Genomic DNA, 17,401 nt, shown 5'->3' with positions numbered 1-17,401 from the left:
TACGATATTATTGCAATTTTTTAAAATATTTTGCGATATTCAGATTCTGTACATAAAAGGTAAACTTTATCAATATTCATTTTATCTAATATCAAAGTCTCGCACTCAGTCTTTCTCTCATTTCAGTCAGTTGTATTGTTGACAAACTTGAACGGTTTGTATTACAGTCTAGTCCAACTTAACTGAATGCAACCATCTGGTACAATTATAGCTATTCTGAACTATGCAATTTATGAAAACTATACAGCCCATTCAGCAACTGAAGAATTTGAAAGTAAATTAAAACAAAATATAATTTTGCATTAAATAAAAAAGTTTTACACTTAATTAAAATAAAACATGTCTTAAATTAAAAGAAGTAAACTGTCATGTTTATTGCTGCCACAAAAAAGTTAAACACATTTGGACAGTGAAGGAATGTCAGCATTCTTGCTCAGAAAAAGGATCAACATGCTCTGAAGTCAGAGTTCCAGTCCACAAAAACTTTTTTTGTAACAAAATATCGATTTCTGCTGTCCCTGTATCGATACATTATTAGCAAACAAAATATCACGATACTACACAGTATCGATTTTTTCCCCCACCCCTAGTTACAATGTAGCACGCAACACGTTTCAATCAATCTGAGTCAGTCTGCACCGATGAGAGCAACTCGTTTCTTTGCACCAGGGGACTCGGATCAACTGGTTGCCAGCTGGTTGTATTCTGGTTATACTCCTAAAGACAAGTTGCCAAGTATCTGTGTTATCAGCATTTGAATCGTCATCTTGCAGCAACCGTGTCGGTATTTGTGGAGGAATTTCTAAATTTCAGTTTCAGATCTATGAAGTTCTGACTGGACTTTGAATGTAAATAGCTAAAGTAACTTTCTGTGTATGAAGACTAGGGCTGCCACGATTAGTCGACAAGTCACGATTACGTCGACTATCAAAATCGTTGACGACTGATTTAATAGTCGACGCGTCGTTTGAAGCTTTGTAAGATCACAAAAGACGCAGGAATAAGTAGTAGGATTTAAGAGTGTAATAACGGACTGAAACAGAAGATGGCAGCACTGCATGTACAAGGATGCCAGCTGCCGTTAAACCCCGAAGAAGAAGTAGCTCTGTCCCAGAATTCATAGCTCAGTTTCCAACAATGGCGGCAGCTAGTTAGTTTTAATATTACTCTTATTATACTTTCTGGGTCACAAAATAAACTTTTAACATATTTTCAAGCGAGAATGTAGCTGTGTGAACCTCAAATATCTGCTCAGTTTATCAAGACACCACATATTTTCAAAATCGCTCCGACGTTTTCGGAGACGTCTGTTACCCACTAGCTCGATAGCTAGCTGGGGACAAGGCTCACTAGAGCCTGTGAGAACACCGGACTCCCGGCAAATCGTTTTCAAACCCACCGCCGTCTTTCGCTACTCAGGTTAAACATACATAAGTCACTTAGATAACTTAAAAATGTTATTGTTTGGCTTTTTTTTAGTATTTTATTTGTTCCTGAGTAAATCGGTTTGGCTGAGATTAAAGTTATAGTTTTTACACAGCTGAATAAAAGTCAAGCAGACAACTGATTATCAGAAGTGTGAGATGCTCCAGAATATACTCCGGTGTCCTGTTATATTTTAGATAGCAAGGAGCAGACGGCTGAGTTTATTAAGCTTCACTGAAACAACCTGCAAATTTCATTAAAATTTAATAAACTATCATCTTGTCTTTATTTTTAGTTAGCACATACCTTAAACACTTAAAGCTGTAAGCTAATGATAGTTATATAAGAGCAGATGCATGCTGGTGCAATAAGCTGTACGTTTTACGTCCAGTGGATGCGTGATCTGATTAGTCGACTAATCGCAAAAATAATCGGTGACTAGTCGACTATCAAAATAATCGTTTGTGGCAGCCCTAATGAAGACAGCAACTTATGTGGATTTTCTGCTGATTTATCACAGTTTATGGCCATATTATCACAAAGAGATTGCATTTAATTGCCAACATGTCCCCATTCAATCACAATCTCATACACTACCTACATCTTACTGCCATTTTATCGCAGTTTCGATGCACTGAGGTCGGTTTGAAAACTGCAGCTGACTGGTCCCAGACCTGGTCCTGTCTGTGAAGCAACCATATCAAAAGGTAACACACAATTTCTTTTGTGTGATAGTCTCCAACCACTGTAGCATTAACGATGAGGAAATGGTACCAATAGGAAGTTGCTAAGGTAAAGTCCATAAAGTCAGAGGTTAATGACTTGCACACTATCAGCTAACTGCAAATGGGTTGGTTGTAATAATGCTACTGAGAAGTTCTTTATCTCAGTAGACAAAGCTGTGATAACGTTAGTCTTTAATGGAACTAATGTACTTTTAAATGTAGCATTAACCAACGCTGTATATTTCAGTACATCACATGCAAGCTCACTCCGTGTGTTTAGCTACATGACTGAAAAACACTCAAAAGTCGACTGTTACGCGTTAAAAGGGGGACAAACTAGTTTCTAAACAGTGATTTTGCCAAAACAGCTTGACCAGATATGACTTGTGTCTGCCCACTTCTCCTCAACATTAACAAAACAAGAGGGGCATTTGACAGGTCAGTGACTAACCCCACCCACCACGCTTCCAGCTGTCATCTGAGAACTGAATGGCGCAGATCCCCCCCTTCATTTTACACCGCCACAGTAAAAGGTCAAAGAAGAGGAGAGTATAATTGACTGAACCGTGACCTCTTTATACTGTGGTCTTTTGTCTCGGCGAGTGTGTACTGTGTATAGGTGGTCACACCTAAGCAAACACCCCGTGGCCTTCCCCACATTCATCAGATTGGTATTAATATTCATGAGGAGGCTGGTGGCCGGTATCTCGAGTCGGGGGGCTAATGAACACAGAGTGTTCTCATGCTTGTATGTATGTGTGCGCGGGCATGTCGCAGATGCAGGGGGGCAGGAGTGTAATCAAATCACAGCCGACCCCTCGTCTCCGCCCTCATCAACCACCGGCGGCACTCCTCCCATAAATGCTAACATGCTACGTTACGTGTTCGCCTGTGGTTCGGCCCAGGCGGTGGGGACGTCGAAGATGTGTGTGAAAGTGTGGATGAATAATAGTCAGGGGCGCTCAAACAGATAAAGAGGTCTAGACTCGCAGCTAAGCTAACCACTAGGCGTACAAATAGCAAACCATTATCTCTCATTAGCATCCGCAGCTAACACAGGGCCCATGCTGTGCAGTGGAGGGCCCTCACAATGGGTCCACTCATGTATGATTGATGGTGAAACAGCACCGGCCACAATAACAGAACAAAAAAATAATAATAAAGCACTAAAGATAGAATCTGCCGGCTGCAGCGAGGTAATAAAAATGTAGACAAACAAAAGGAAGTCAGACTAATCAAGAATGCCAGGCACGGCTCATTAATCTGTGAGAGCCGACGCTGCTTGGGAGCCCGGAGATAAGTCGGATGACTGGCACGTTGTGAAGATCACGCACGCTCGTCCTATTCCGGTTGCTATCTTTTCATCAGCAGCAAAAAACCCCAGAAAAAACAAAAGGATGAAATGAGAAGTGAGATGAGAGGAGGAAGGGCGTTTAGAGAATTGGTTGAAAGCCGGGAGCGTAAAGTAACAAAGGTAAATAGGACAGTTCCTGCACGGTGCAGGTTGGAGTGAAGCATTTGCTCAGCACGCTCGGAAAACAAGAGCGCCGATGTCGGGGTTAACGTGTTGTTGGGAGAGTTTGATCAAACGCCAGATTTCAATTATGACACTTCATCGCCGCTTTGACGACGCTGACAAAAGGCAGGCTCGGGGTTGGAAAATGAGTCATTAAAATCTATGACTCACCGTATGCGCCGATCTTATGATTAGAATTCCATCTGCCTGGAAAATGAAGTTTTTGTTCTCTGATTGCTAAAAAATATTTCTCCCTCCACTAAAGGTTCTCACTGAGTTTACACATCTATTATTTAGCTCCGTCCCCCTTTTTCACAAAGAGTACTTTGCCAAACGTGCAACACACACACACACACACACACACACACACACACACCAACTCTTATTGCACTGTAAAAGGTCGGCTGAATATTCCAATTCCATTTCATTTGGCCTTTTTTGCTGACTAAGTGTTGGTAATTCATCATGCATCTGGACCAAGGTCTTATGAATATAGATTTTGGGTGGTTTATTAGCACAATTTAGGAATGCATTATGGGAAATTAGCAGGGGGAATCAAATTTTCTCTTTGCTGGAAATTGGGCCACCGTGTGTCTTTTTTTGTGCATGTGTGTGAATGCAGAACAACTGCCAACCAGCGCTCTGTTCGGGCGAACTTCCCTCTGCATGAGGCTGATTTCTTTAAATCTGAAATGGTGCCCTTTCAGTACAAATGAAGATGACTCCTATAATGTTTAGCGTGCTAAAGAACCACAGGGAAGAGGAGAAATTAAGTTCGCTTTCACACCACGCAGAAGTAAACTACGACGCAATCCACTCCAGAGCAGAAAACTCATTTTGTCACGTCTTCTTTAGCTGGTTTAGACTCTCATAACCAGTGGATTCGCTAATACTTTGTTTATTGAGCATTCTGTCATCCTGCCGGGCTGGAGACTTTAGCAGGGAGTCCAAACAAATCCTCCGCAAGGCGCTCAGAATGACAGATTCTCTGCTGTAATATACTGTCTCTCCTGGCAGGTAAGAACAATCAAGAAACAGCTTAATATTAGTGCCAAGGCTCATTTTGTCATGCTTTGCTGTCCAACTGTGAGAAACTGCTGTCAATCACATGTCACGAAGAGCGGATGAAAAGGATAGCACAAAACAGCAGACAGATAAACACAATGCAAAAACATAACTAATAAATCTTTTTGCTGGAGTGTCAGGGTTTGAGTTCGAGTCTGTCCGCTTCTTTCTCACCTTGTCTCTGTCTTCCACTAGATCGCTCAGCAGGTCATCCATGTCCAGGATGCCTCCCTCCATATACTCCAAGTGGTGGGTCTGCATGGCAGTCTCTCCACGCTAGAAACAAAAGACACAAGTTGGGAAAACATTAGGACTAGACAATCAAGATATCAGCATCAAACTCCCCTCACTGATCTACATCTAACACCCAATGGCAACCCAATCCTGAACTGGATAAGCAGAAGAGGAATGATGGATGGATGGATAGATTTAGGACAGAGCCCATACTGCAATCCATCACCTTCGTCTTTCATAGTTAAGCCAAAAGCAGACAGCACCGATCCAATCAGACATCGACAAAGAACCAATTAGCTCACAATCCAGTTCTTGCTTTCCGTTGCTCATACTTTAATTATTAGCAACAAAACTGATCAAAGTCTTAAATCCAAACAAATTACACTGGCTGATGCCAGGAAACCCTAAAAGGCAATTAATAGCCGCTGTTGTGCAACAGCTTTACCACTACCACAGCATATTTGCCATTTATGTAGCCTGTGAGAAGCATGAGAAACTGGCATTTACGGTATTACAGAAGAGTCATAACAAACATTCCCCGCCAAAGTGATGGAGAAACACCCCAATCAACCACGACATTTAAAACAATGACAGGTGTCTATCAGCAGCAGTGACTAACAACGATGGGCCCTGACGTTCGAGTGAAAGTTGTTTTGATGTGTACCACCCATCTGAACTATGTTTCAAACCAGTACATACTTAAACGGTAACGCCGTCCCTGACAGCAACTGTTTCTGAATGGCCTGAGTAACACAACAAAGAGCCTATCGTTTTGATCTGGCCTCTTGAGTTCGCCATGTTCGAGATAAGAGACCTCAAGTTCAAAACAACTTTTCAGTGACCAAACTGGGAAACAGCATCACCATTCCTGTCTATATCTGTGACTGAGCACTTTTAACCAAACATTAACACGCACACATACTTCCATAGATGTACAGGGGGGAAACTCGGTTCAGTATCTTCCCCGAGGACACTTCGACATGCTGACTTGAAGAGCTGAAGATCGAACTACTGACCTTCAGGACAACTGGCTCTACCCCCGGAACCGCAGCTGCGGCTCAGGAGGTCAAAACTCATAAATATTTTAATAATAGTGGTGTGATGCTGAAGTCTATTAACACTTAGAGAGTTGGTATATTAGCTTTCAATAGATTAGTCTACTTTTCCACTCAAAACATGTAGATCACACCAAAATTCATACAATTCTTTACTTCCATTAGGAAATAAAGCTCACATGGTGTTCATCCCTCTGCTTTGGATTTTTCTAGCATGATCCGTTGCCGTTTCTTTGCAAAGAACATGGCGCTCTGCTAACAGTGAACCTGTCCACAGTGCCGAGGCGATGTCTCAACAGTTCAGGGCTGCTTTGGCAGCATCAGACTGACCTACATAGCATCAGTCAGGTGCATATGTATTTTTAGGCAGCATGTGAAAAAGTTCCACAGCTAAGACAGAACAAGATACCTGTAAGTAAGAATGTTTGCATTATGCTACAAAACTGTAACAAGCCTTTAAACTTTATGTAGCCCTCGTGGCTCTACTACCATCAGTCTGTCTTCATAAAACATGCGTTCATGCTTTATTCAGTTGAAAGTTCTAGCTTTAAAAATGTTAGTTGTAGCTCCGTTTTGGCCAACTTACTATAAGTGCTATGTTTATAGCAACTAACGTAACATAGTAGCCAAAAATCTGGACTCCACAGTAGGTTTTCCTGTTTGTTGGGTAAGTATATGATTGTACATACGTGTCACCGTGTTATCGGTACAGTTTGTGCAGAAGTATGTGAGAGCGAGACATTTTTCCAGTTTTGCTGCTCCGTGGGGAGCGGTGGGCACATTCCGGGCCAGTTTTACAATCCCGATGAGCAAGTTAGATTGAACACACCCTCAGACAGGAAACTACACGCAGCTCATCAACAAACACAACAGGGACTTTTGACAAAGCCACAATCTGCAATCTGCTGTTTACACAACATAATCAATGGAGAAGTACACGAACAATGACACCTTCCCCTTTTTGCGACCCTGCAGACACGCACACAGCCTGCTGTGGTCTTGCTCTGCTTTGGACCAAGTTTTTGTTTTGTTTTTTCCTGTAGGAAGATGGTAAATTGGACACATTTAAAAAACTATACAATTCCATCCTTGTTGATGGGTTAAATTTAGCTCATATTTGGAGTTTGTTTTGCACAATTTATATTAGAAGAAATTTGTAGAAGTCTTTGACGAGCCTTATCGTTCCTAACAATGCACGGAGTAGGAAATGGCTTATTGGGAAGCGCCCATACCAATAAGCAATCTGTCCTAAACAACACAAGACTGCATTACCAGCAAAAGTATCGACTATAAGCGAGAAGCCTCGGAGGCTGGAATGAGTTTGGCTGAGACCCAGTGAGCGGCTTCCGCTGTATCACCGTGCCCTGTTGTGAATGAGCTCCTTCTTGCTCGGCTGCACTCGAATGTGAATTACGGAGCGCAGGGGAAAAAGAAAAAAGAAAAAACAAAACAGAGAGTCTTCCTTTCACAGTGGGCCAAGACTATTCTCTTAAACAAATGGCAGGGAGAGCCTGGGATATCAATCACAGCAATAACGCCAGAACCTCTCTCTACTCAGAAGTGTCATTAAAGTAAGTGTCACTTCTGAGAGATAAAGAAAGCGCAGAAAATAACTACGACAAGCACAGTTTTTCAAAATCAAAATCTTTATCATTATGTTGTTTTTAAAAGTTCAACTCAATTTTACTTATATGGCACGAAATCACAACAGTCGCCTTAAAAGTCTTTATATTATAAGGTAGAGACCCTACAATAATAACGAGGAAACTGCAAAAATCAAAGGATTGATTGTTGAGGAAGCACTTTGTGACATTGGGAAAGAAAAAAAAAAACAAAAAAAACCCCCAATTTAACAGGAAAAAACCACCTGCAGAGGTTTGTTGGTGAGATTGGTGACGTCTACATGCCAAGATTGAAATAAAAAGCTGCACAGCCTTTACTTAGGTCTGTCCCGAGTTGGTGGTTTGGCACACAGTGAACTGGATCCTAAATAGTGCCTGAACTTTCCCTATTTAGCTACATGTTCTCAAAGATGATCGTGCCACGTGTTACACAATATGTAAGGGTCTGCTGTGGAGCAGATGCTGCACACAAAGCTGGCACAAATGCAGGCGTTTGTGCCACTGTACTACAGAGACACGGCGAACACGTGAACATGGAGTCATTTGAAAAGAAGTTCAGATGGTGCTTTCAGGAACACCTGCACATGAATGGAATGTGACTACAAGCCGACAGGAAAGTCGCACAACAAAGAACAAGCAGACATGAGAGATGTCCGTAGCTGTGAGCGCAGGTTTCCCACACAGATTGCTTTCAGATAAGAGGCAAATACGCACGACACGTTAAAACACGCAGTGAGCTTGGGTTACAAGCTGTTAACTGACGACTCCTCAAAGTATACCGCGGCATACAAAGCACGAATCTGATCATTTTTTTAAAAAAGTGATTACTACAAAAAAACAAAACAAAAAAAAGAAAAGACGTCAGTATGGACCGAGAATGCCATGCCAGAAAAACCGGTTGAACCTGAAAAACTGACGGCATTCTTCTACTGCTGTGTGTGTGTGTGTGTGTGTGTGCGCACAGGCCAGCAACAGCAAAGGATGGGAAGGGCGGCCATTGGTGCTTTTGCGACGACATAACATCGGCACACGCCTTAGTGAAATCAGAGGCGCGAGCGTGGTTTTTAAGGGAAAAGAACTCATTCAAATCACTGGATTAGTGCGCGGGAACGTCCAAGTGTTAATGAGCATCGCAGTCAGCGAAGCTTAAGCACACCTGGCACACGCGGGAGGCCCCGAGAAGCTTTTTCCTCTCTACCCAGTGATGAAAAGGGATGAACGGATGACACTTCACAGGGAAAGTAATCTTTAGGGAGGAAAGAGGGCAATAAAGAGAAGTTCTTCTGAAGTCCCTCATTGTCAATCCCTGGTAATTCCACTCACTCTTCCCAAGAAATAAATAACAAAAGGAATCGGGAGTCAGTCAGTCAACGGCAGAGGGGAATTACCGTGACAGTTAGAAGAGTAAATTCCCCGCAAATTACACCATTAAGTCCCCCCATCATTTAAAGAGATACCTCCTCCCCCCGCCTTCTCCACCTTCACTCTGGTGAGCAAATACGACACCACTCGAGAGCGCTGAAGCACTGGGCCGATTAGTGAAGCTAAACTCGGCGAGGAGGCGGTGGCGGCGGCGGAGAGGGAGCGAAGGGGAGGCTATTTCACACTTTGATCCTCAGAAGAATGTGCAATTACAAAGCTGCAGGAGCAAGGCGTGGATTTAGCCATGACCAAAAAAAAAAATGTTTTAATGAACACGTCGATGAGGAGCGTCCGCCAAGGCACGAGGGTAGAGAGAAAAGCTGGAGGGAGTTATAGTCAGGGGGTTAGGGTTAGGTGTGATGCCTTTCCACCTTGCAAAACTATGACATCACAACAATGTGATTGCTCACTTGGGAAGGTGAACCTGGACCAGCATTAGTTTTGAAGATCCAGGAGCAAAACCGACAAAACACTACGTCTGTGGCTTTTTAAGGATTATGCTTTAAATTCAGTTATTATAGAAGAGCTAATGCTTTTTAAATGATTTCACATTTTATTTCGTTATTTTTAATACCTCTGAACAACAGTGAGATTAAACCTTGTTTGTTTTTGTCAAGCCATTTACCAAAAAATGGTTCTGCCATTTCAATCCTGCATGTTTTCTAAAACTGAGACACTTGCATTCAAATTTATCCAAATTGCCACCACTTTTAACGAATTTTGGGTTTGTTTGTTTAGATGTTGCTTATAAATGCTCGTTTTTTGGTGGCATTTTGATCCTTGTTTTGTTTTTTTAACACTTTCATCTTTCGGTAAGTGGCAAGTGTCATGGGATCACATCTGCTTTTTAATGCCTTTTTAATGGCTGGGCTATCCGACTTTAAAGTCTCGTGCATCAGCCTGCACCTGTCCTGCTTCAGTGCCCTAAAGGCAGAAATACAGCATCATCTCTAGGGCGGGACGGTTTTCCTTCAGGGATCAGCTGCGCCGAATGATTTCCCCTAAAACGCAATTGCAGCAGTCTGATGAATGCAGCTGACAGTCTGCGTGTGCTTAAATCCAATGTCACAAATGACCTGAGCTGCTCGCAACTTTTTAAAAGAAATGCATTTTACACAGGGCAGAGCCTTGACGCACACACCAACCCACACCGGACAAGTCCTCTCCCACCTGCTTACTTACACAAGGAAGACAGAGCGCTTTCAGCTTGCTTAGAGAGCTGTCAGCACGTACGAGCTATACGGGCTGTAATCAGAACTGAAGCTGCACAGACAGGGCTTGAGACAGAGCGAGACAGCTACAGTACCTGGCTCTTTCCCCTGAGAATTTGCAAGACGTGGAGTCTTCACACAGGTCCCCCAGGCTAAAGCACATACACTACTCAGCCCTGCAACTATGGGGGTTTTTACATCATCACAGTTTACAGAAATTGACTTTAATAAATGATCGCAGGATTTCCCACAGATTCAGATTCTATTAGAGGATGTCAGGCCTGTGAATTGGGTATGTGGACACATAGGTGTGGCACATGCTGCGATAGGAGACACACATACAATCTGAAGTACTAAATCACGCCATTTATACGTTTCCTTTCTGCAAATTATTTTATCTGCCAAATACTTTGTGACAAATAACTCGTGATTACAACCAGTTGCTTCTCACGTGAGTCTCCAACTTCACCATCTTGACCGTAGCCCTTAGTCTGCACTGAATCAACTTCTCCAGCTCGCAATGGATCAAGGGGGAAGATATACCATCGCCAGCCGGAACTCAAAAAGGGAAAGTTGGAGGAAAATCCCACAGTGGAATAAGATCTTATCTGGGGAAGGAGCTGTATGATAATGAGGACTGCCCAGACAGTGACCGGCCCAGCGAGCCACTTTTTGAATTTGTACTGCCAATCATGCAAAAATATGTTACTTGAGATGTCCTAATGGAAAAATTGTTGTGTGCAGATGCACGCCATCTAACCATCTAATCAAATTTTTTGCAATCTTTACATAACACCCCCCCAGAAATCATGTGTTTTAGTCACACCATAGCTGAGATTAAAGTCAGAAAACTACTGTGTGCTTTACTTTTAATGTTTCATCAGTATACTGGTGCTTTGCACTCTCCAATTTTAGAGATCACACTGCATAATGAGCAGAAATCTTCTCTATACAGACACATTTTGTCAGGAGACATAGCCGTTTTCGCCACGATAAGAGATAAAAGCAGCTGGAAACTGCTAATTGGTGAGGTCTACATGCCATTATGGCAATGCACAGAGGGCCTGTGCAGACTCCACAGTTTACCCTGCACATGGTCATAAACAAACACACACACACACACACACACGCACACACAAACGGTGATTAAACTCAGGTTTTTGACACTGTCCCTGCTGTCAGCGGCCACGGACAAGTGGAGAAATGTGCGGTTAAGTGGAGAAATGTGCGGTTAATGTGGGTGCTAAGTGGATTCTCCTGGCAGGAGCAACCGCCTCATCTGGTCAGATCTGCTCAGCCCTCTCTGGCAGCTCCAGAGCTGGACTGTCCTCGCAATGAGCTGCCTCTATTAAGAGGAAGGCCACAGACCGCTAAGTCAGCGTCTCGTAGCGGCTCCTAATTAACATGCTTTGTGAAAAGCAATCAAGGCCCAGGCGTGTTTTTAATAGCAGGCTCACATTTTAACCCGGTGCAGCTTGTGCACCCGCGGCGCGCCGCTGGGAGAATCGGCCATGACTGCTGGGCAGAGCGGGCACGGCTGTGGCTGTCAGTGAAGCAGACAGCTCAGGGGACACTGAGTGAGATGAGCTCCCCCGCCTGTTCGTGTGGCTGTGGAAATGTTTGTGTGCGCCTCTTCACTAAGAGGAAGCAATCCATCGAGCCATCCAAGACACCTAATCTGTCCTTCCATCCCTGCCACCACGGCTCCTCGAATCCCCACATGGCAGCCTCTTGCCTCGCCTTGAGGAGGGGAGAGGGAGGGAGGGTGCCTGGGCAGAAGGCTGAAGGAGGGGGAACCGATAAGAGCAGGGCCCGTCACCAATCCTAATCCCCAATCACTCACAGGACAAAGCCTCCTGTCCACCACGCACCTCCCCAACTGCAGCCACATTGAGGACATAAAGCAGTAAACTTCCACCTGCCCACTGAGATACCAGAGCTTAAACAGGGCGCTATTGTACAGGTAGACAGCCACGGCTGCAGCCGGCACCACTCACACCCATCCTTGCTGAGATGAAACACACATAAGGTGCGCTATCACACAAGGACAGCACGCTCGCACGCTGCTGATTAATAAAAAGGTCAGTTCGGCAGAATGATTAATGCTCAAGTGATTGCAGCAGGGAGCAGAACGCTGCTGTGTGTACGTGAACACTGGAAAGAAAAACTCCAGTCACAAGAAAACAATACTCCTCGCATTCTTACCCATTAGCTACCTAGTGATGGGGCCAGTAGAGCATTATATGTATTATATAAAAAGTGCATAAACTTTAACAGAGCAGCATTAAATTGGTTGGACTATTTTTGACCCACCTGAACTGGCAGATCGCTGGATAGTTTCAGAAGATGCCTAGCACAGTGGACTCCCTGAACCCTATGACAGCAATAATCTGAGTGGCCCTGCAGGACGCTTAACTAGGCCAGGCCTTTTTACTAAAGTTGATCATGCTGAAATGGAAGAAGACAACCCCACCTTTCCACAAACTCCTGGGTCGAGGACATACTTTAAATTGAAACAACTGAGACAAAGAACTGAGGGCTGGCAGCAGCTTGAGAACCCCTGTTGGATAGTGATGAGAGAAATTTTATTTTTTATATATTCCTCCGCTAAGGAGGCACGTAATCAGTGTTGTTAGCCAATGAGAATACAAAACACAAACCTCATGAAACGGAAGACCTGAGTGGTGAAGACTGGGAAAAAATGGGACAAAAGCCATTATATTATACTTTCGTTGAAACTGCTTTAATGGAGGATGCACTCTTATGATTATATTTATTTATGAATTACAGGGGAGCAGGTTGTTCTTTTCTCTCTGATGGTGTGCAGCAATGTTTGGGTGCTATGTGTCAAAGTAATATCCACAAGAATGCCAGCATCCACAGTGTCTCAGCAAAACACTGCATTGTTGTTACTCTCTTCACCTGATACCCAGATGTAATGTGGTGGCTGAGAGGTGCACTTAAAAAATTTATTTTTTTTTTTTTAAATAAATAAATTATGTAATAATCACACAGTGCGTGATTCTTTCAGTAAAACTCATTAATAGGACAGAAACTCTCTTAATTAAAAAAAAAACTCGAATAGATTTAAAAGTTTTTAACTTTCAACAACACTTTGACTTGCTTGGCATAAATAAGTGCCATAAAGTGAATTCGGCTCAATTTTAGCTGCAAAATTAATTGTCTATAAGCAATAAATAGCTTTTTTCTCCGTCTTATTTAAGCTAGCTGCTAACGTTAGCTCCGATAGTGAAGACGTCATAACCTGTAAATTAGCCGTGTCACGTGATCCACACCCCAGCCCAAGTTATGAGCGCTACCCCTCACAAAACGCGAAGAATGACTGGAATGAAACGTTGTGTCATGTTGGTTCTGTATTCATGGAGAATAGCGTGAAGTAGCGCAAAGACGGCGCTTACCTGCTCCAAAATCCTGCGGTACCTCCGCGTAGCTTGTTCGATTAAATCCCGGACTGTCCACCCAGCTTTGCAGGGAACCACCACAGAGGTGTCCCCGAAAGTTACCGTAACTTTCATTATAGCAACAAGTTCAGAAAAAAAAAAATTAGTTTAAAATAGTTAAGGAAGTAATCCAAGTTTCGGTGATCTCTCGACCCGGAGCTTCTCCCGGTGTTGGTGACGGACAAAGTAGCACCTGTCTGTCGAAACTGTCGCAACAGGTGTCTCAGGTCTGGATGAAATCACCTTAAAGTCACTAATCAGAGGTTACCGAAATACAGCGACGTGTAAAACTCCAGAAGACATCTTATTTTGTGGGAAAAGTGGAAGAAAAAGCGGTTATCACAGTCGCCGAGAGTGACTTTCTGTCATGTTGCGCTGTCCGCCGATACACCCAAACAAAACAAACCGAGACAGGAACCCGGAAGAAATCACGGTGACTCTGGCACTCCAGGGAATTACATTCCCACTGACATACACCACCCACACTTTATGGGTTATTTCTACAGGCTTCATTAATGCGCATGACAATAGTTAAACAGGTTATTATGTTTCATATAACGCTAATACAGGCACAAAAAGAAGTACCTGTATGTAAATGTGTGTGATTCAAATTTCATGGGCTGTTGCATAAAGATTATGAATAGAGTCAAAAACAAAAGCATCAGGGTGGAGTCAACTGTAACATTGATGTAAATGTAAATTTACATCACATTTTTATATATTATTACCTGATTAAAACCTCAGCTGGGCTGTAAAAGGAAGCAGAAAAAGAAATGCAAGCACAAAGAAAATGTGGCAGCACAGACTCTGTGAAGTAACAGAGACATTTTTTTACCCAGACATCTTAAAAGCAGCAACTAAACAACAAATATACCTCGAAGAAAGTAGAAACTCTGATAGAACTCGGGTGGAAAGATCCAGTGGTGAATGATCACAGCAGATTTGTACCTTTGTTTTTTTCAGTATTGTTTCACTGCACTTACTTTCATTTACACTTACATTTCCAAATGATCATTTTTCCTTATTATTAATATAATCATTATTAAGATTATTGTAAGCGATGGTGTTGCACTGGCCTTCATTGTATTAGGAAGTGTTCCTAATATTATGCCCACCCCATTAACATTTATTTCCTACCTGTCAGATTTTCTGGCACGTAGAAACTATGACATAAACTCTCTACGTGTGTTTGCTGAGAACTATATTAGCTCCTTCCCTACTCTAGCCCCCATACACCACCTCACCTCTATTCACACACTTTTTCCCTAACCGTTATTGTCTGTCATTTTATGTCATTAGGTGTGCTGTGAAATTGCCTTTATGGATATTAATGGCCACTGACACACTCATGTGCCTTATTCCCCCCGCATTGTTTGGTTCTGCTCTGGGGAATTTTCTCCACATCAAGTCTGAAAGCCACGGCAGCAGATGAATTCATAATTGGGACAAGCAATTATTTCCACTGCCAGTGTAATTCATCCGAAATGTACGGAACGGAACAATGAAGGGGTGACAGCCTCTTTTTGCTTCTTGTTTCATCTCAGTCCATGGTAAACAAGGTGAATTTGGAGGGGGAGTCCAGAGAATGAGAGTCCAAAGGATAGAAGGCAGACTGAAAAAAACAGGAAGAAAGAGAGAATCTCCAATTAGCAAATCCCACAATAGCTGCACATGTCCGTAATCCCTGGGCTCTGATTTTCGAGGCTGAGCATAATTTCACGCCTGGTTTAACACTCTGTTTTCACAGGTACTGAGAGTATATGATGCTGGTTATGTTCCCCCAGCTGCTGACTCACCAGTCAGAGAAACTTGAAAACACATGTTCCACTGCTAACTGCAGTCATCCTCATCCAGGCCAGGGGTGTTTCCATACAGCAATGATAAAAAACTGAGAGCGGAGAGAGATTAAACTGTATGGTGTAAGTGCTTTAGCTGTCTTTAAATCCTCATTTCAGTCTGGCCCACTATCATAAAAAGAGGGTTGTTAATTCTAAACATCCAATCTAATAAACAACACCAGACGGGATTCAGTAGCAGATTAAACCGTCTGACATTGGCAGGGAAGATTTTGAAGTCTTTAATAGGCACAAACGACACACATAACTCTGCTGCTCAACCCACAAATGCATTTTCCTTAGAAATATGTCACCATTTAAGGCATTCCAACGGTATAAGGTTTATTGCCAAGAAGCATTGTCACATTGTTACAACAAAGAAATAATCAGCCAAACACTAATTTTTTCTACTTTTTTTGTTTTGTTCATATTCTCGATCTATTTTCTGAAAGCTGGACCTCTATTGGGACGACATCAGCAAGGTCGACAGATATGACAACACATATAACATTGACCAAATTAGAAACAGCATAAAAACAAGCACATGGAGCAATGTGAGTGGGTTGCAAAGTGGCTTGCAGGTGAACCGCAACTGTAGGTAGACTTAGAGTTGGATGTCTCGAGAATTTTTACATGGTCTTGGTCTTGTCTTGGTCTCGACGGACTTTGGTCTTGGTCTCGCTGTCTCGGTCTTGCTGTCTCAGATCGACATAGTGGTCGGGAGATTTGGAGTCAACAGTATCCATGACACACAACGTAACATTCGATAATGTGTCATGCGCAAAAGCATCAGCTCTAAGAGCCGTGCTTAGCGAGTGCTTTGTAGTGAATCAGAAGAGTCGACTCCCATTGAGCGAGAGCCGGCTCCTCACTTAATTTCTTAAGGAAATAGGATATAGGATAATGTCATTATGTGAAAAACAGAGAGGGTGAGAGACGCGACAGTCAAGTGGAGCGTGCGTCTGTCCTCTCAGTGAGTGAGACAGTAGTCAGCGGTGAGGAGGGCTGTGCGAGTGCATCGCAAAAACACATAAAGATGCCTGACACCCGTAAACGAAGCAGCATCTGGCTGCAGTTTAAAGACTTTTTTGTCTCGGTCTCGGTCTCGACTTTGTCTTGGTCTTGTCTTGGTCTCGATACCCTCTGGTCTTGGTATTGTCTTGGTCTTGGTTTAGGCGGACTTGACTACAAGTCTAGGTAGACTTAAAGCAGCCTAGATGATGTGTGATACATAATATGTGTGAGCTGGATGTTTAGCAGTGCATAACCTGATCCAAAGCTGATATGGGCTGGCATTTAGATGTTATCCCAGGATTGTGGCTAAGCTTGACTTTGTGTCCTGTTTCAACTCACACGGCTCTCAGTTTGTTCAAGGAAGACACATAACTTCACGGTGACACAATGACTTTCCTATAGTCAGACTGTAAGTTAATATCAGGCCACTGCTGCGTGCAATGGAGAATTTGTAGCTGGCAATGAGAGACTGTGCTATGAAATCTACTAAGAAGGCACAATCATATATTGTTTAATTAGTGCGCTTTATTGCGCTTCCCCTAATCGAAGATGACATAGACACTCTTGTAGCTCCATATGCCAGTCAACTGAACTTGAACTGAACTTGAACATGACCATAATATAGTTCTTCTTCCCTAAAATGTTCCAAAAACAGTGGATGAACGTGACACTGCAATGAAAATTAAAAAACCCCACCATAACCCACTTATTATAAACAGACGGCGTAGAAAACCAGCGCCTCTTTGTTCAACTGGTTCCTGTTTTCTGCACACTTCCTCTATATTTATAAAGAAGAAGAAGATGGTGTACACGCTA

The 17,401-nt window shown here is 42.9% G+C and overlaps 1 protein-coding gene across 2 annotated transcripts in view; it reads right to left on the bottom strand.

Moving 5' to 3' along the window:
• pard3ba (par-3 family cell polarity regulator beta a) overlaps positions 1-14,202 on the bottom strand; it is a 191,113-nt gene extending 176,911 nt beyond the window's left edge. The window contains exons 1-2 of one of the 2 annotated variants that reach the window (XM_040038425.1): positions 13,695-14,202; positions 4,906-5,007 (exon numbers count right to left, since the gene is read on the bottom strand). In XM_040038425.1, coding sequence (XP_039894359.1) covers positions 4,906-5,007; positions 13,695-13,811 — 219 coding nt within the window. In that variant the 5' untranslated portion in view covers positions 13,812-14,202. The remainder of the gene's footprint in view (positions 1-4,905; positions 5,008-13,694) is intronic. The other variant, XM_040038424.1, reaches the window with a different exon arrangement.
• Positions 14,203-17,401: the final 3,199 nt, after the last annotated feature.

The sequence above is a fragment of the Simochromis diagramma genome, unplaced genomic scaffold (genome assembly GCF_900408965.1).
Source record: "Simochromis diagramma unplaced genomic scaffold, fSimDia1.1 OVJJ01000413.1, whole genome shotgun sequence".
NCBI classification, from domain to species: Eukaryota; Metazoa; Chordata; class Actinopteri; order Cichliformes; family Cichlidae; genus Simochromis; species Simochromis diagramma.
This window is presented reverse-complemented; position numbering and strand designations above follow the sequence as displayed.